General features: G+C 38.8%; 1 protein-coding gene and 2 long non-coding RNA genes across 7 annotated transcripts; 2 read left to right on the top strand and 1 right to left on the bottom strand.

The window, feature by feature from the left end:
* The first annotated feature begins 902 nt into the window (after positions 1–902).
* Positions 903–4,315, top strand: LOC149768267 (uncharacterized). 2 transcript variants are annotated; one of them, XM_089928847.1, is made up of 6 exons: positions 908–1,270; positions 1,512–1,672; positions 1,881–1,946; positions 2,516–2,692; positions 2,947–3,045; positions 3,589–4,296. In XM_089928847.1, the coding sequence occupies exons 1-6, from the start codon at positions 1,252–1,254 to the stop codon at positions 3,850–3,852; spliced, it is 786 nt and encodes a 261-aa protein (XP_089784973.1). In that variant the 5' UTR covers positions 908–1,251; the 3' UTR covers positions 3,853–4,296. The 2 variants fall into 2 exon arrangements, with proteins under 2 accessions (XP_089784974.1, XP_089784973.1); XM_089928848.1 differs by lacking the exon at positions 2,947–3,045 and having other exon boundaries at positions 903–1,270; positions 3,589–4,315.
* A 1,717-nt stretch (positions 4,316–6,032) lies between these two features.
* On the bottom strand, positions 6,033–19,876 carry LOC120104658 (uncharacterized). Of its 4 annotated transcripts, none has more exons than XR_015975240.1 (4): positions 19,642–19,876; positions 14,554–14,900; positions 7,023–7,113; positions 6,033–6,369 (listed from the first exon to the last, which is right to left on the bottom strand). It is a non-coding gene; the product is annotated as an uncharacterized LOC120104658 (long non-coding RNA). The 4 variants fall into 4 exon arrangements; XR_015975241.1 differs by having other exon boundaries at positions 7,088–7,113; XR_015975242.1 differs by lacking the exon at positions 7,023–7,113.
* Positions 7,265–13,689, top strand: LOC103698194 (uncharacterized). Its single transcript, XR_015975238.2, has 5 exons — positions 7,265–7,707; positions 8,160–8,264; positions 9,147–12,062; positions 12,515–12,619; positions 13,502–13,689. It is a non-coding gene; the product is annotated as an uncharacterized LOC103698194 (long non-coding RNA).
* Positions 19,877–20,418: the final 542 nt, after the last annotated feature.

Below are 20,418 nucleotides of genomic sequence, written 5' to 3'. Positions count from 1 at the left end.
CCCCAACCCAAATCCAACAAATCCCTAACCGGAAGGCTGTCCACGGCAGGGATGACCGTCCGGATTTCCTAACCCCTTCTCCTCCTCCCTATGCCGACGAGAGCTACCTGATCTTCTTCGAGTCTCCTCGAATACGGATTCTCGCTTCGAGAGCTCACGTCCGAGGCCAATCGCGGGATTTCGTTCTGGAGCCCCAGTTTAGATTCCGATGGTTCTTTCCGGTTGCTCTCGATGCGAGCATTCTAAAGGCTGGTCATACATTTGGGGTTTTTCAATCTTTTGTTTAACCAATTGCAAAAATCAGACATTTTCTAGATTCCAAATGGATTTTGAGCATCGGCGAGATGGCACTGTTTTTACTTCTTTGATTGTCAGATGACCTCATTCTATGATTTTTGAGTCTTTCCCATTTGGTAGTCCCCTGTCACAACTCCAACAAATTTGATCTGACACCTATTCACCCACTATATGCAACTATATGTCTTTAGGTTGTGTATGTCTTGTAACAACATATGATTATGAATCTTGTAACTGCATACAACAATATATTTTTTGATTTGCCTGTCTATGCTCATTGGTATCAACACAATGACTACCACATTTGTCTCTGTGTACTGTAAATGTCATCAGCCCGCTGTTGCTCGTAAGTTATTCGATGAAATGCTTGAGAGGAATGAGATTGGAACCATGAATTCTAGTGCTGGATCCACTAATGATGCACAATATGTAGTGCTATCGAATATTTATGCTGCTTCAGAAAAATGGGAAGAAGCAGAGAGGATAAGGAGGAGAATGGTGGAAAATGGAATACAAAAAATGTGTGGTTGCAGTTTGATCATGAAAGGTAAAAATTCTTTCATCATTTCAAAAAAAAAAAAAAAAAAGGCCCCTCCTTAGTGAGTTTGCCTTAGGCCCCCAAATGCATTGGGCCGCCCCTGCTTAGAATCAGTGGACTTGTTCCTTATACCATTTGATGTAGAAATTTTAATTTGGTAATTTATTAAGTATTTTTTGTCTATAAAGTTAAGTTTTTTTGTTTTGCTTTGAAAGGTGCATTGTGAGACCGTTACTGATGGGAGTGCCAGTGACACTCTGGAGCCATGGAAATTTAAGGTTTCATATGACAAGTTGGTCATTGCATCCGGAGCAGAGGCCTCGACCTTTGGTATACGTGGTGTAAGAGAGCATGCGGTCTTTCTCCGTGAGGTTCACCATGCCCAAGAGATTCGGAGGAAGCTCCTTCTCAATCTGATGCTGTCTGATGTGCCCGGTATGCCATTTCAGAAGATAGGAAACATCATGGATGTTATTGCATTAATTAGTACCTTGTGTAAATTTGTTTTCTTATAATGATTTCAGCCTGCTATGATATTTGTTTTTTGCAAATAATGTTATGTAGTTCAAGCACTGCCAAATCCTGCATTTGTGCATTCTTTGAACAGCAAATATTAGAGTATACAGTGATTTGGTGTAATGCATTTAATACTTGATTTTTTTTTTGGCAAATATAGGCATATCAGAAGAAGAAAAGAGGAGACTGTTGCACTGTGTTGTTATTGGAGGTGGTCCAACCGGTGTTGAGTTCAGTGGTGAAATTAGTGATTTCATCATTGGAGATGTTCATCAACGTTACTCCCATGTTAAAGACTATATCTGTGTGACCCTAATTGAGGTTTTCCTGTCATACCTCTCCAGCATGATTTTATGAACTTGAATTATTTTTTCCTCTATATCTCTTTTTTATTCCTCTAATGGAGTGTTTGATGCTATAGCTCATAAAACATCGCGTAATTTAGTTACTTGAGAAATTTATTTCTAGTCAATCTTGTCAAGAACATATGTGGATAAAAATCATCTGAACTCTTTCTTTTTTGTGTTAGGCAAATGAAATTTTATCATCTTTCGATGTTCGACTCAGAACATATGCTACAAAACAACTCACTAAGGTCAGTGATTCTAAGCAAGGGATTGTGCAATCTCTTCTTTTGTTGATTTTCAATTGCTGTTTGTTAAATTGCTTGATTGCTCTCTGCATTTCCATTTCCCTTAGTCCTGAATTTACTTCAGAAACTTTTTATATGAAGAGCATCATTTTCTTTTATGCTGATATTGTTTTCAATGTTCATTGCTTTTGTATTGACCTTGTACTATCCCTTGTTAAATTGCTATTCGATTCTTTCTCCTTGAGAATTCAGTTCAACCTCAACGGCTCCTGAAGAACAGCAAGCAAAGGTAAACATACTCATTTTAACCAACTAAATGCTTCTATTTATGCCTCTTAAGTTTTATGCATGACATCTTCATTCCGAATTTTGGTTATCACTTGAAGCATCTTATAGTGTTCACTTGAAAAGCATCTTATAGTTTTCACTTGAAGAGCATCTTAAGCTCCTTCCTTTTTCTGAGAAAGCATGTTAAGATCTTTATGGAATATTATGTCTCACAACATTGTTAAGGGGTTCCTGTTGTATCATGCTTATCATATATAGGTAATGTTGATGCCTTTTCCAAGCAGATAAATGAAGTTCGAAGGATGAATGGTCCATTGTCGGAAGCACTGCCAGACTTCTATTCAGATGCTTCAATATCAAGGTACCTCCGGTCAAGAAACTGGAATGCAGAAAAGGCAAGTAAAATGCTGAAAGAGACTGTGAAATGGAGATTGAAATACAAGCCAGAAGCCATTCGCTGGGTATGGGTAGTTCTTTATGTTCTTGAAAAACTGTAGTTTAACACAAGTTGGTCACTGACCAATCAAATTATTTCTGCATCAAATTTTTATATCTCCAAAGCCCTTATTTTGAAAGAAAGTGCAGATAAATTGCTATTTATCAACTGTATAGAATTTTTAGAGTCCACTCATTCTTGATATTTTGGTAAAGCCTACATGATTACAAGTTTGTTTGTAGCTTTCTGTTTCCTGATGTAATTTCTTGTTGACAACAGGAAGATGTTGCCCATGAAGCTGCTACCGGAAAGATTTACCGGGCTGATTACTCTGACAAATATGGAAGATCTGTTCTTGTTATGAGGCCTGGATTTCAGGTGGGAGGGAAATATAAGAGAAAATTGTGAATATTTAATAGATTTCTTCATCATCTGACTCTCAGGTTTCTGCATGACATGAAAGCCATATTGTGACTTTTTGCTTTTAATTTTGTATACGTGGTGGTTTTCTCCTTGAAAAAAGAATGAATGAAAAAACAAAGCTGTGTGGGCCACGTTCATTAGCGTTTCATCGTTCGAGTGTTACTTTAAAATTGTACCAGTAGGTTGTGGTGATAATTTTCAAAAACAAAAGTTCTGAACTGGTGGACCAAAATTTTTCCTGTGTCTTTCATTTTTGGGATTATAGGTCTTGCTCGCATGTTATGTTTCAACAAGAAGGAACATGTCAGAGATAACGACCTTTTATATATTACTGTCTTAGGGATTGGGAACCATTTAGTGAGATTATCAGGCTTGTAATTGTTATTTTGTTTTGTTTTGTTTTTTCAGTTCCAGTTTTGTAATTTCAACCTACTTATAATAATTCAAAAGGTTTCACTGTTTTTGTCTTCCCATCTTCTTTTTTTTCTGGTGCTGCAGAAGGAAGGGAAGCTCTCGTCAACTGAGTCTGCAGTGAGGAAGGCAGAGGATGTGGTGAGCAGCATGCTGGCCAAGGGTTTTGTCCTGAGCAAGGATGCCCTCAAGAGAGCCAGGTCCTTTGACGAACGGCACCATTTTATGTCCGGCGCCTCAGCTATGGCTTTAGTCCCCTGGAGGATCTCACTGGAATTATTGGGCAATCATCATCCTCTTCTACCTCTACAAGTCAAGCTCCAGAGCTGTACTCGCGTGAAGACCTTCTAGGTATTTTTGAGCACTAAAAGAAAAAATGGCAAGAGGAGGTTCTTCAAAAGATGAGAGAAGAGATTGGCTTTGGACCATGGCATGCAGAACGGGGGGTAATGGTGATTCTGGTTCTGCTGATCATGCTTCATTATAATTGCTTTTGCCTTAGATGATAGGTCTTTGCATTTCTAGGAGGAATGAAATCTCTGTTATGACATACTTTTTGTACTTTGATTTTGATGGATTTAGGACATGTTGATGCCTATTTTGAATGACATGTTAAAAAACTTTTGCGTAATGTTGAATGCCTTTGCTATTAATGATATTGTTATTATTATTATGAGCCAATCAATGTACCAAATGTACCAGGTTATTGGAATGTGATCAGTGACTAAATTTGGTTACTGAATTGTTTACCAAGTATTGTGACGAGCAGCCATAAATTTAGTGACAGAGTTTTGGTTACTAAAAATTGATTATGCTCAGTGAGTTGTGACAAATTAGTGACGGTAATCTTGTTACTAGATCAATGACGGAATTAATAACAAATTTAGTGACAAAATTTGTGACCATGTCTGTAACGACTAAATTTGTCACTGAAGGTTGTGACAGATCAGTGACCAAATTTGTGACCGAATTCTGTGACAAAATCAGTGACCAAGTTACCTTCGTCACTAACTCAATGACTGGTTAGTGACGGGAAATACATAATTTCTTAAATATTTAATTTTTGGATTTGTAATGGTTTAGTGACGGTGATTCTGTCACGGAGTTTAGTGACGGGAATTGCCGCCGTCACTGAGAATTTAGTGACGCGTGTTTTTGTAACCAATTCAGTGACGGGAGCTCCGGTCACAAATTCCGTATTAGTGACCGGAAACATGGTATAGTGACGGAAATTTTCGTCACTATACGCGTGTTTTCTGGTAGTGTATGGATCCTCATAGTTTAGTAAGTATGCATCCTAAAACTATCATAAGGAGGGGGGTTCAGATACTAGGTGACTGTGAGAGATGCCCTGGGGTGGAGAAGACCATCGGTCATGTTTTGTTCACCTGCCCGCGAACGCTTCAAATTTGGGGCCTTGCATCGATCCACCGGCAGACCTTCTCTTCGACGAAGTCCTTTCTGAGTCAGTTGAGACACTCAGCTCGGAGACTTGACATGGCAGATTGGGGAGTTGCATGGGCCTATGTGGCATATCATATCTGGCTGGATAGGAATGCGTGGATCTTCGAGGGTAGAGGGTTTTACCCGAGATCAGTGGTTGATAGAGCTTTTGCATATGTAGCTGAGTTGGTGAGCGCTGCAGCTAATATTTCACCTAGAAATGATAAGGACACCTGGGGTTCCTCTTTGGCTCCTGTAGCGCCTAGGTATGCGATGATACCGATGGTATCCTGGGAGCCCCCACTTCCTGGTTTTCTCAAGATAAATTTTGACGGCAACATATCGGATGGCGGTAACAGGGGTGGCGTGGATTTTGTGATTAGAGACCAGGACTGCAGATGATTATGGACGGAGGTCGGCGTACATTCGGTGGAACCATTCTTGTGGCAGAGCTGCACGTGGCATGGTAGGGTCTTGTCTGTGCTAGAGTGCATCTGGGTGCTCGGCGGATATTCCTAAAGGGCGACTCGGCCACAGTGGTCGACTGGATCCGGTGCCGGCAGGCTAAGCTGGATCTGCACCCACTACTCTAGAATATATATTTGGCGCATAGTAGAGGAGCTTGCTTTATTTCAGGTCTTATATGTATTTTGGAAGGCGAACAGTGCTGCAGACTGCGTCGCCTCCTATGCAGCCTACCACTCCGGAATTGTATTATGAGGTATGTCCGATCGTGTGCCGCAGGCATTTGATCGTATTTTGTCTTGTGATTGCTCTGGGCCTTCTCACCAAAAAAAAATAAAATAAATCATAAGCAATATCATGTAATCTAACTATAATCGGTCATAATCTTAAGCAAGCCGCAAGCTTTGCAATCATAAGCAATTTTGAGACTGTGCTTGGTCTTTCAAGAGTAAAATCCTAATTCTTTCCCGCATCCCAAGTAAGTTAAGAACTACTCATTGGATAAAATATAACCTGTTTTACCGAGAGAGTATGCAGTATGCGGTCAGAGGTTCATCATCATCATCACAAAAACAAAAACAAAAAACGAAAAAAAAAAAAGCACCACATGAAGTCTCGCTGAGATAAGAAACTGCATCTCATGTCAGATTCATAGGTAAATTCGAATTAATGAATTTAAACATGTACACATATTTTTTTTGAAATAAAATTGCTAAAACATTAAATCTCTTACAAACAACTTTTACTTAGAAAAATGTTATACAGCCTAACAAATTGCGCGCAGTGGTGAGGATCCAAGTGCATTGCTGATGGCTACCCTATGTGCAGAAATTTCAAAAAGCCCGAGTCCAGTTGACTCTGATTGCATGGTTTCTTCAATCTTTGTTATTTCCTCTCCTTTATCACCCAAATGTGGCTCGAATCATGAACGGCGCCCAAAGCCAGTTTGTCCAATAGCCCCTGTATCAGACAAGTGAGATGGAGTTACTAGGCTGAGCAATGCCAATCGTGTTATGTACTTTCATCCGGAAATATAGCTATAATTTATTTATTGATCATTTGGTTCTTGTATGATAGTTTATAGATTTCTTGGTTCATATGAGAGTGTCAGAAAAGACAAAGCCAGAAAGGATGCTTCTCCTTCCCTTTATTCCTCCCCCTCCTTACCTTGGAGAACTCCAGCAAGAAAGAAGTAATTTTCTGTGATTGCAAATGTGATAAGCAAACAACCAGGAGATGCATAATAATTTAGTTTAAGCAAAATCAGTGAAACATGAGAAGATCCCAATGGACCACAACTAGTTGATATAAGAAATAACAAGGACAGTCATGGAATCTATCAGTAGGTCAAAAATCATGGCAAAGTAAATTGCAACATGTGGCATTAACTTTGTCTGTGGAAGATGGAGCAACGTCGCAGAGGAACGAGTTCAGTCGGTTGCTTCTCCATAAAAAAGGGAGGAGAAAGAAAAAGAAGAGCCTAACCATTGTGCTGCCGGATGTGTAGGTGAAGGTGGACCATGACTTTAATGAGGAGATTGTTGAGTGTCCAGAAACAACCCATCTCATTCCAGAATACAAATCAAAGGAAGAAAGGGAGAACGTGGCCTAACCATTGTGCTTCCTCTTCTCCCCCTCCAGTGGGAATCAAATTAAGAAAAGACCCCGCGATGCTTACCTCTCACCAACTCTGGACAAGAGCTCCTGAACCACCGTCGGCAAAGTCGTAACCACCGTTGCATGCATTTAAAAAGAGTAATATTAATGTTTGCATGTGCTTGTATCAAAGGGACAAGTAGCTAAAATATAATCCCAATAGAATTCATGTGATGAAGAAGAGAAAACAGTTTTTTAATTAGAACAGACAACCAAGGGCCTGCACTAGATTAGGATGATTGGATGATAATGTCCTCTCATACTAATGAGCAATGTGCATGCAGAGTCACTTCCCTTACTAAGGGTATATATGTGAAGACCCATGTTAGGATTGGGCCGGCCTCTAAATAAGGCGGCCCAACACATGAAAAAAAAAGGGGGGGAGGGAGTCTCCCGATCGGAGTATGCTCCCTCCCCTGTTTCGAAAATCTCTCCCCCTCCCGAATCCTCCGGAGGGGAGATTATAGGGTGATAAAACCCTGCCAAATCAGGCTAAGATCTCCTTCCTCTCTTTCTAGGGCATCAGCCGACAGGCTTCCACACAAAAAAAAAAAGGAGAAGGGAGATTGGATTTTACCATGCCGCGGGAGGAATCGAAGCGGTCGCCGTCGATCCGGTCGGGAGGACCTCGCCGGAGGCAAGGTGAGCACCTCCTCCTCCTCCTCCATCATCTTTGGCCATTACCTCTTGGGGATTGTAGCCGGGAAGCCGCCGGACTGAATGGGGAAAGCCGAACCCTGTTCGGCCTTCTCCTCTTCCGTTCCGGCCAGCCGACGCCGGGCGTGGCATCGCCGGCACGCCATAGGCCGACGACCATGGAGCGTCGCCGGCCGTGGGCTGCCTACTGCCGAACCCCCCTTTTCTCCCCTTTCCGCCGGGAAGAAGGAAGAAGAGAGAAAGAGAAAGGGGCTTCCCATTCCCTTTCTCTTAATTTATTTTCCTCTCTCTAGTTGGGTTCCGGGGAGTTCATTGCTTTGAGGACTCTACATAGTCTTGAAAATGCTAGATCTTAGAGGACCCTTTAGAGGAATCAAACAGAGGTCCTAGATTATCATATCTCTTTGATAAATTTTAATGATGACTTGGTTCTGTAGGGGAACAATCCATTGGACGAGAGGACGCTGAGCAGAGTCATGCGCATTCCGGTTCATAGATCGCCGTGAGGGTGGGTGATTAGTTGTCTGAGTTTTCAATAAAGAGTAAGAATTCTTGTACGCCATCCTGCATGATATAAATATTTTTGCATCATATATGTTTGATCTGCTATGATCCAGACAAAGCAAAATAGTTTTATATTTTATTATATTTTGATCGTGTTGGCTTGTGATTGGTAGTATGATGGATGCATGTATGTGTATATCTTATACCTATATAATTAAATTTATGAATGTGGTGGTATGGACTAACCATGTTATATTGGTTGCCCTGTCACGGGCCGGAAACGTGACCATAGTTAGTCTAGGCCGGATATAAGATGGAAAAAGGAATTGATGTGTGTATGTGAATTGGTTAAATGAGTAGGGACTTTGGGCTTATCTCGTTAGTATTGATTGCCCCATCACAGGCTGGAAATGTGATATTATCGATTGCCCCGTCACAGGCTGGAAATGTGATACTGTCGATTGCCCCGTCACAGGCTGGAAATGTGATACCATCGATTGCCCCGTCACAGGCTGGAAATGTGACACTATCGATTGCCCCATCACAGGCCGAAAATGTGATACTATCGATTGCCCCGTCACGGGCTGGAAACGTGACCGGGATGTAGCCCAAAGTCGGAAAGATAATTGATCCGGATCAAGTTAATATAGAATGGAAAGAAAAAGCATTGAAAATATTAATGAAGATTTATGAGCTATCATATGCTATATCATTCTTGCATGGTTGGACTTTCATTGATATTCGACGTACATACTTATGTTGATTATTTAAGGCCTTTTGATAGCCGGTTTATGATTTCATGAAATGTGCATCGATTTATCGTGGTTTTCAAATCTATATTATTATTGTGTTGGTGTGGATGTGTAGGGATTCTTACTGGGCTGTAAAGCTCACCCCCTCTTCTTCTTTTTCTTTACCAGAGTTACATGATGCATTGATTTGGACGGGATGGGTGCAGAGTGCGAGTACCCGAGTCATTAGTTAGTTGGTTTGTTTATCTTTCTTTGATGTTGATGAACATTTGAAGATCTTGTAATGGAACTAATTTGTTTATCTGGTGTGGACATGTTGGATTTGTCTATTTGAATTACTAAATTAATTATGGATTTATTGGAATTTTTGATAATCATAGGCCTTGCATGATCTTTAGGGCACTGCTCTAGGGCTCATGCGGCCGGTCGCGTGCCGGACCCGGGTGCTTGGTTCGGGGTGTGACAGAGTGGTATCAGAGCTTAAGGTTAAGGTATCCTAGGGTTTAGGTTCAGGTGAGTGTGAGTGGGAATTATGATAGAAAAACTATCAGAGTCTTGGTTTATAATCACTTGAGATTGTAACAGGAATGATATTATAATCTAAAGTTTAAAATCACTAGGGACTGTGGCCTTAGTGGCATTTGAGTTTGAGGTTTAAGATCATTGGGGATAGTGACAAAATTGGAATCTGAGCATATGTTTAAGATCACTAAGGATTGTGACAGAAATATATCATAGCTTAAGGTTATGATCACTTGGGACATGACAATTAAATTAAGTGCTTAAGGTGTAAGATCACTGGGCATTATGATAAAATGTATGTATCGGGTTTGGTTTTCGATGAGTGTGGAAGGAAAGTATAAATTGTCTTTGATCATGATAAAAAAGGGTTGACCTAAGATAAGTGTAGGAAGGTCAACAATGGCATATCGATTATTCCATGCTCATATATTATTTAAATGACTTGAAAGTTTAAACTTGATATGGGTTTTGATGTGATTGTACTTTTGATTTTGCTGCTAATTATTAGAGTGAGATTTGTACATAGATCTTCCATAGTATTGGAGTGAGCTAAGAAGATTTCATAATATTGAAAGGAATGTTCCTCGAAGTTGAATATATATGTAGATTATATCTGGTATTGGCATGTTGGATATTGCAAATAGGTCTATTTTCTATTGATGTATTTGATTATTTTGAGGCCATAGAGTATGCATATTGACGGGGGAATTCTAATTATTTGAATTCTCATGTTCGCATTGGGCTACTGGATTTTACCTATAATTGTAGAAGATTATTTGATGTGTTAAATTTAAAACTCAAGCCTAGATTTAAGATTTGGGCAGGATCTTTTGTCATTGTTGATAAAGCTACTAATAAATGTCATATTGAGTAGAGACTTTGGTCATGAGATGCTTACATGAATTATCATATATAGCATTGCTGATGGATGTTAAGAATCTTGGTGAAGAAAGATCTGGAGATCGATAGAGTTAATTTATAATCATAGTGTATTGGCTCAATGACTTCTAACCCATTGAATTGGAAGTAATTTTTTTTGGAAGGAAGATTAATCTAAATTATGTAATTGAATTGCTAAGGAATCCAGAGTTAATTAAATCTGGATATTTTAGATTCTAAGTTGTGGAGATCATGTAGTGACCTTAAACTTGACTAATGGCTTAAGAGTTAGTTATGGTAAGTATACTCTACATAAATTGAGGACAGAGAGATCTGGAGGTTCTGCTCAATTAAAGTTTTGAAATTTGGATTTTCTTACTCCTAAAGCAAAGTGATATTTCGGTCATAAATCATTTAGAAGCTTTAGAGTATTTAATGGATTAAATCAGAGTGCGCAGCGGAAGTGTGGTGGTTTGAGTTATTTTGAAACTGGTTAAGGACATTAATATTTGATCTAAAAGGTATTATGATGGAACACTTGAGTTAGTTTCTAGTAGAGGAGAATGTTGTTGATTCTATGGATAATCTAAAGGTAGCTATGTAATTTTCGCTAGTAGGTTCTTCTATTGTCGACAACTTTTGGGAGAATCTTGGGCATCTTAAATTTAGCATTAATGGTTGATGATTCCTTGGTTGGTCTTAGACTTGGAATGTTTTAACATGGATCTCCTATTTATTAGGATGATGTGGGCGAGAGGAAAATTATTAGGGCAGAGATAGTGCAATAGACCATAGATAAGGTGCAAGTGATCAGAGAACGACTTCGTACAGCTCAGAGTCGTCAAAAGACTTATGCCGATAATAGAAGGAGAAAACTGAAATTTTAAATTGGGGATCATGTTTTCTTGAGAGTGTCACCCACTAGAGGAGTGATGAGATTTGGGGTTCATGGTAAATTGGGCTCTAAGTATGTTGGTCCATTTGAGATTTTGGACAAGGTTGGAGATGTGGCATATCGACTGGCTTTACCACCGGCTTTATCCAGTGTGCACAATGTTTTTCATGTGTCAATGTTGAAGAAATACATCCCAGATCCGAGTAATGTGATAGCATATGAGCCATTACATCTTTATGAGGATTTGACCAATGAGGAGTTTCCCACATGAATTGTGGACAGAAAAGATCAGGTACTACAACATCAAACCATTCCTTTTGTGAAGGTGCAATAAAACAATCATACGAAAAGAGAGGCTACCTGAGAGCTCGAAAAAGAGATGAAGGTCAAGCCATCCACAACTATTTGAAACCTCAGGTATGTCAATTTCGAGGACGAAATTCTTCTTTTAGGGGGGAGAATGTGAAGACCCATGTTAGGATTGGGCCGGCCTCTAAATAAGGCGGCCCAACACATGAAAAAAAAAGGGGGGGAGGGAGTCTCCCGATCGGAGTATGCTCCCTCCCCTGTTTCGAAAATCTCTCCCCCTCCCGAATCCTCCGGAGGGGAGATTATAGGGTGATAAAACCCTACCAAATCAGGCTAAGATCTCCTTCCTCTCTTTCTAGGGCATCAGCCGACAGGCTTCCACACAAAAAAAAAAGAAGGGAGATTGGATTTTACCATGCCGCGGGAGGAATCGAAGCGGTCGTCGTCGATCCGGTCGGGAGGACCTCGCCGGAGGCAAGGTGAGCACCTCCTCCTCCTCCTCCATCATCTTTGGCCATTACCTCTTGGGGATTGTAGCCGGGAAGCCGCCGGACTGAATGGGGAAAGCCGAACCCTGTTCGGCCTTCTCCTCTTCCGTTCCGGCCAGCCGACGCCGGGCGTGGCATCGCCGGCACGCCACAGGCCAACGACCATGGAGCGTCGCCGGCCGTGGGCTGCCTACTGCCGAACCCCCCTTTTCTCCCCTTTCCGCCGGGAAGAAGGAAGAAGAGAGAAAGAGAAAGGGGCTTCCCATTCCCTTTCTCTTAATTTATTTTCCTCTCTCTAGTTGGGTTCCGGGGAGTTCATTGCTTTGAGGACTCTACATAGTCTTGGAAATGCTAGATCTTAGAGGACCCTTTAGAGGAATCAAACAGGGGTCCTAGATTATCATATCTCTTTGATAAATTTTAATGATGACTTGGTTCTGTAGGGGAACAATCTATTGGACGAGAGGACGCGGAGCAGAGTCATGCGCATTCCGGTTCATAGATCGCCGTGAGGGTGGGTGATTAGTTGTCTGAGTTTTCAATAAAGAGTAAGAATCCTTGTACGCCAATCCTGCATGATATAAATATTTTTGCATCATATATGTTTGATCTGCTATGATCCAGACAAAGCAAAATAGTTTTATATTTTATTATATTTTGATCGTGTTGGCTTGTGATTGGTAGTATGATGGATGCATGTATGTGTATATCTTATACCTACATAATTGAATTTATGAATGTGGTGGTATGGACTAACCATGTTATATTGGTTGCCCTGTCACGGGCCGGAAACGTGACCATGGTTAGTCTAGGCCGGATATAAGATGGAAAAAGGAATTGATGTGTGTATGTGAATTGGTTAAATGAGTAGGGACTTTGGGCTTATCTCGTTAGTATTGATTGCCCCATCACAGGCTGGAAATGTGATATTATCGATTGCCCCGTCACAGGCTGGAAATGTGATACTATCGGTTGCCCCGTCACAGGCTGGAAATGTGATACTATCGATTGCCCCGTCACAGGCCGAAAATGTGACACTATCGATTGCCCCATCACAGGCCGAAAATGTGATACTATCGATTGCCCCGTCACGGGCTGAAAACGTGACCGGGATGTAGCCCAAAGTCGGAAAGATAATTGATCCGGATCAAGTTAATATAGAATGGAAAGAAAAAGCATTGAAAATATTAATGAAGATTTATGAGCTATCATATGCTATATCATTCTTGCATGGTTGGACTTTCATTGATATTTGACGTACATACTTATGTTGATTATTTAAGGCCTTTTGATAGCCGGTTATGATTTCATGAAATGTGCATCGATTTGTCGTGGTTTTCAAATCTATATTATTATTGTGTTGGTGTGGATGTGTAGGGATTCTTACTGGGCTGTAAAGCTCACCCCCTCTTCTTCTTTTTCTTTACCAGAGTTACATGATGCATTGATTTGGACGGGATGGGTGCAGAGTGCGAGTACCCGAGTCATTAGTTAGTTGGTTTGTTTATCTTTCTTTGATGTTGATGAACATTTGAAGATCTTGTAATTGAACTAATTTGTTTATCTGGTGTGGACATGTTGGATTTGTCTATTTGAATTACTAAATTAATTGTGGATTTATTGGAATTTTTGATAATCATAGGCCTTGCATGATCTTTAGGGCACTGCTCTAGGGCTCATGCGGCCGGTCGCGTGCCGGACCCGGGTGCTGGGTTTGGGGCGTGACAATATATGTGAGAACATCTTGCAGGATAATGACACCAAAAGGAATTCTAACAAAATGGCAATAATTTCCATGTGCTTGCTGCATTTGATGTTCTACTCGAATTGTATTGGAAGAAAGATGAGACAAATGAGCCATGTGTTCTGAAAGTGATCAGAGAGGGAGAACGTAAACAAGGTGCAAACATAGGCAGGGTAAGTCTGATAGGGTCATGGCAGATTAAACTCTATGAGCTTATAATAAGCCATTGTTTTATGCCAATGAAATGGGATCTTAATTTAGATGCAAGCAACTTGCTATCGGTAAAAACTATCTAATTATACTCGAAAGATTTAACACCATGATTTTGACCTAATCAAGTGCATGTAAATGGGGTCAAGAAACTTGATTCGCGGCATGTAAATGTAGCTATGCCAATAAATTTTGGGCCCAACACCAAACGTAACGTACTCAAAAGGCTCTAGTGACAAGAGTGTGGTCGTAAATGAATGGATCCGTTTTTTTTGGTGATAATAAATGAATCCAAACTGAGACTCAAACAATTGGAAAAATTATGACTATAATAAGCTAAGTCTAGATCTTCATCATCTCATCTCCACCCATATTGCCCTCTTCAAACTGCCAAACAATATTTTTACATCAAAAAAAAAAAAAGAAATTAAACAGTCCTAAACAATTTTAAAAAAAATTAGGAGATCGAATATCTAATACTCACAATGCGACTAAATATAGCAAATTGAATCCCAAACGAACACTTACCAGCAATTTGAGAATTAGGTCCGATGCCATTTTCAATCCTTTTCTTCGGACTTGATGACAAACTTTGAGCTCATCCGTGTGCTAAATTCAGCTTCGCTACAACGGCAAACAATAATGGCAAACAGTGGTGTTACAATCACCCATGAATGCATGGAGCATCATGTAGTCCTTCATATATAGCGCTGTTGGTCCATTTCGGGGCATTCCATCGTACAAAACCAGTTATTTTTCATCCACCTAACTGGTTCCATAATTCATGATACAATCTCGGTCAACAAAAATCCGTTCCAAATCCATCCCTTTTACTTTTCGCAATTTTTTTCAACATAGAAGCACCACGTTTTCACCTAGAAAAAAGTAACGATGACGATAATGATACGATACATTGGAGAACATATAAACCACTCATATTCCCAAAGATATTCTAATAATAACAGTAATAATATTCTAACCATCACCTTCCACGTACTATAACGTATAACATTTGCTAATCTCTTTTCCTTAGATTCTACTACCGTGTATAGTGGGTCAGAGTGCATATTTTAAGCAATTATTAGCGAAGGAGAAGACGAAAGAGTCGGTGACGCCTTCGAGACCGGGGAAAACGCGGCCAGCTCATGGAGGTTGCCTTGTCCTACCCCTTCTTAGCCCTTGTTTTTGGGGAACTCTTAGTAATTAAATACTTTGATATCTATTTTTTCGGCGAATAATCAATGTGGAACTAAACATACGCTTTAACCTTTATTTTTGATGAACTCTCAGTAATTAAATAATTTGATATCGATTTTTTTGACAAATAATTAATGTGGAACTAAACGTACGCCTGTACGGCTCTTCCCATAAATACTCCAACATAATTCTTATAAAGCTGGAGAGTAGAATGATACCCTCTATGGGTCATTGGCCCATTTGATGCAATCAAGGGGAGATGAAGAAGATGACCGTACGATAACAGAATTTCTAAAACTATATTAATTTGATTTCAATTTTAGCTAGAGTTCAGCATCTTGTGTTAGTTGCTGGACACATGCTATTATATAATTAGGAGCATGGATAGCTTTACCTTGATCTTCTGTTACTATAATTTTGTTATAAGATACGCATACTTTTGGATACTGACTTCTTCTTAAAAAAAAACTAAATAAAAAGCGACGTAATTACTTTAGGACATAAGTGTTACATGGATGTAGAGATATATAGACGTATATGTTTGATCCAACAGCAACTTTGCATTGCAATGTCAAAGATATGAATTCAATGAAAGGTTTTCACTCTCATGTTTTTTTTGTTAGTCTCTCTCAGAATGCCTCCTCTAATCTACACCAGGGAATTGTTGATTATATATATATATATATATATATATATATATATATATATATATATATATATATATATATATATATATATATATATATATATTATCATATCATATCATATTGGTGAATCCAAAAAGATATCATATTGGTGAATCCAAAATGTTATCGTAGGTCAAAGAGTATTTAATTTATGTAAACAAAAGTAAAAGGAAGGGGCATATGAATTCCATGATGTCACTTTTAAACTTAGCATAGGGGATGTTATGCTGCACGCAAACATTTTTTTATGGAATTTTAATTGGACTGATCCCAACGTTCCACTTGAACTCTCCAAGAATCATATGTGCATCTAAATCAAATGGTTACTACTTATAAAAATTTAAGTTTTTTCTATTGCATTGCAATTTTATAAAATTGCACCAATAAAATTGCATCTAAATCACATGGCAATGTAATCGGATAAAGAAATTATGAGAAAACTATGAAAATTAATAAATGAAGCTTCAAAGTTCAAACTAGAATGGTGAGCCAGATCGCACCAACCCAGTATCTAATTAAAAGGTGCAGGAGTAACATCCTGATATTTTTTTGTTTTCCCTCTGCCTGCCATAATGTCATCCATCTTTACCCTTCCAACTTAGTGACACCCTTTAGAATGTCTTAAAGTAGGCGCCTATATTTATTTACTTATTTATTTTATTCGCTCACCAATTCCTCATGTGGAAGCAGCGCCGGAAGGCAACGTACAAGGCGTTTGGTATGGGATGATCGTCCCAGAATCAAGAATAATGTGGATGGAGGTGATGAGATTACCGCATTTGGCTGCACCACGGTAATCCTACGTGGCGGTGATCCTAAATCACCTCCACTCCTTAAATCACCGCCCAACTCGGTGATGGGACATCCGTCCTTGAGGTCCGGAATCCAAGATCACCCCAGAGCAGTAATCCTAGGTTGAAAATTAAAGACAAAAATACCCCTCATTTTAGCAGAAAAATTGATATATTAATATTCGATTAATATATTATGTCAATATTATATATATATATAATATTATGTTGATACTATATATTATATTAATGATATATATATTATATTATAATATATTACTAATCATATTATTATCCTATTATTATTGAAGGATAATTTTAAATTATAGTAGAAATATATTATTATATTTTATATTTATATAGTGAAAATATTTAATATATTACTCCTATTTACCTTATTTTCCTAATCAAAATAATTAGTAGTATTAAAAAATCTATTATAAGTATAAATAAAAATATTAATTCTATAATGAAAAATAACATATTTTTATAAGATTAATAATTTATAAGAGTAATAAATATATTTTTATAGAATATATTAATAATTAATATATTGATAAACTATATTAATATTTTATTATAATATATTTTATATGATTAATAAATATATAATAAGGGCTACTAAAAGTAGAATATGTGATAAAATTATGGAACTATTATAGGAATTAGCATATTGACTTATATTTTTGATTCATGAGAATTAAAAACACATGAAAAATTCATCTAAGATATATCAGGAGTATTTGTTGTATTATGTAGTCGGTGATTTTGGATCTATGTAACATACTAAACAAGTTACTCATGGATACCTGTGAATTTTTAATCACTGAACCATGGCTTACCAAACACATTGATCTTAGATCACTAGGGATCAAATTACCCTAACATTCAGATCACCGGAGATCTTAGATCACCGTAGTGATCTTGTTGGGGTTACCAAACGCCCCCCAAATGAAGACCGGCGAACTATTCGAGTTGGATATTAAATATAAATATTTACTTTATTTAAAAAATAAAATATGAATATAAATATTTAGATATAAAAATTTATATTTATATTTATTTTAAATAGATAGAGATATAAATTAGATATCAGAAATATGGATAAAACTTTATAATTACATAATCAAAGAACTACTACAATGATAAATAAAATTAATAGTATATTAATATAGTCATTTATTTTTTTAAAAAAATATTAAATACTATATAAAATTAAATAAAATTAAAAATAGAATTAGATATTGGATTAGATAATTATCTATCCATATCTACATCGGTTAAAAAAAATAAATATAAATATAAATACAGATATTAATTAAATATTTAAATATTTATTTATATTTAAATAATTTAAATATAAAAATAGATCCCAAAAAATCCGCTTTCACCTCTCCACCAACTCGCCACACGCGGAGAGTCGCCTCATGCCATCTCGAGTTATGGCCATTACGAATCTGGAGACCAAACGACAGATCCAACGGTCATGATGCTCCATTTTACCACCGAAACTTCTATAATTCCAAGCGAAGGCGTTCCCAACAAGCTTGCCACGTGTACCCCACTAAAGCCAATTAGAAATCGCCATGTAAAAGTACGGACGTGCCACTCGTAAGATATCAGAAGGTACTCGCGATATTCCTATGCGAGCACCCCGATCTGCCGTACGAGTCTCCGGGCGGAAACCATCTCATCTGCCCCTTTGCTATGGGAGGGAGATCGGTGTCCCCGCGTAGAAATTATTATGCCGACGATATCTATCTTATAATTGCTACGCGCACGAAGCGGATTGGTCGGTTAAAAGGTTAACATGGACGTCCTTCGTTACATCCTGCGCCAGCTGGCGACGTCAGGAGGCGACACGTCTCGGGTTCCGTGAACTATACTACTGTATTAACTGTCATTTACTCCTTATGGTGCTCACTTGTCACCAAAAGTGCTCCATTTTCACCAAAAGTGCTCCATTGTCTCCTTTTCTAGTCCCGTTTCTTGCATGCAAAAATTAATATACATCAGTCAATATCATCAGACGTCAGTCCGAATGAATCCTTGCCAAGGCCATGACCAATAAAATTTACTCCAGCTATCTATCTTCATTTGTCTCCTTGTTCCTTTATCATCCGTGCCATGAGAATTTGCGCGTTGCCCTACTTATGTGATGCATCTCCACCATCCAAGATATCTACCATTCAAGAACTGGTAAGTGCAACGGCGACAAAGGCAACCATGTGTCACTTGATCCTGGGTCGTACATATAATCACATCATTGGTGATTAAGGTTGGGCTTTTGGTTTGAGCCAGTCATTGAATGATCAGTCCAACCATGTTTATAAATAATAATGTCTTGTTTTGTAAATTAATAGAGATTAAAACACTATTTAACTGCCATCCAAATAAGGAACAGGAAATATAAAGTTAACTGGGGACATTTGCCAGGTTGACACCCAAATTAAAAGCTGAAGCTAAATTTCCCAAGGGCAGGGCGACGTGAAAGATAGGTGAGAGACATCATACTTAAGACCAACTGATCGATATACCATGCCCTTAATATATATATCACAAAACATGTTTAGCATTCTGTTAAATAATCCCAGTACTTGATTTCGTTGGCATGTTCTTTGGCGAGAGCCTTCCAAAATGTGAACGTGTGGCTTAATTGTATGCCTGAATTATTCGTTAAAATCTTCACAATTGGTCAAATTAGCTTAGACTTGCCTCGACTAATTAATATACGTGATAGACTTATAGCGCGACCCATATTTTTGAAGACAATAAATAGTTGCTAAACTCATATTCTATCTGCATCGATGATAAAGATAGAATCAAAAATCTCAAATATAGAATCAAATCTTAGCTCCATGTCCCAAGCTCATCAGAAAATAATAAAGAACAGAAAAAAACAATATAACAAAGAACAGACTAGTTTCTGGGAACATTATTACCCCATCTCTTTTTATGGTAGGCAAGTCTTGGGTGCTCGACCATCCCATGAGTACTCACTCGTCCGTTATTCATTGAGACATGCACCGAGGTTATTTTAAGGGCAAATTCCCTAACAGCACTAGTGAACGGCAGTCTTAGCGGCCATGCATATATGAAACATGAAACGTTACTAATATGTATGGGGTAACAAAATGAGCTAAGGATTTCTCCAGCCTCCACTTACATGAGCTTAGCTGATCATTTACTTGGATCGACCTCGGCAGCCAGGAGCTCAAGGAGGAGACTTTTACCGAACTGATCAGCAATGTCATCGAGTGTACGCGAGGGACCGAGGTTACTCAGTAAACCTCCGACCGTCATTTTGACGGCGACAACAGCTCTGAGAACGATGCGTGCATCGCTATCTGCTGAAGAAGATTGAACTTTCCCTGAAGCACAACGAATGCAGTCATGCTTCCGTATCTTTTGGAGCTTGACCGTCGCCGGCCGAAGCCCAGCGGTGGCAGGAAAGAAGGGGCCCATGGGAGAAGAAGAGGAAGGGAGCACTGCTCGCTGTAAGGAGCTGAGACTTCAGCATCTCTTCTTTCAGATGAGATGGGTGGCCAGGGTTCTAATGAAGGGGTTTAGAGACCAAGATAGTTGGCTGCTTATAAAGAGATCACGTAGTTCTCTACGTGTGTGAACTTTGAAGTGGCATGCAGCCGTCTTAAAGCAAAAGGAGTTGGGTATAATCACCATTGTGAGCATAAGGAAACATTCACTACTTTATAGTCTGC

Source organism: Phoenix dactylifera, chromosome 2, assembly GCF_051530095.1.
Source record: "Phoenix dactylifera cultivar Ajwa chromosome 2, Ajwa_hap1_PhDact_Kaust_v1.1, whole genome shotgun sequence".
Lineage (NCBI taxonomy): Eukaryota > Viridiplantae > Streptophyta > Magnoliopsida > Arecales > Arecaceae > Phoenix > Phoenix dactylifera.
This window is presented reverse-complemented; position numbering and strand designations above follow the sequence as displayed.

Coding starts and splice junctions, on each gene's coding strand:
- LOC149768267 (XM_089928847.1), top strand. Junction 2,693..2,946: donor AGCCAGAAGCCATTCGCTGG/GTATGGGTAGTT, acceptor TGTTGACAACAG/GAAGATGTTGCCCATGAAGC. Junction 3,046..3,588: donor TTATGAGGCCTGGATTTCAG/GTGGGAGGGAAA, acceptor CTGGTGCTGCAG/AAGGAAGGGAAGCTCTCGTC.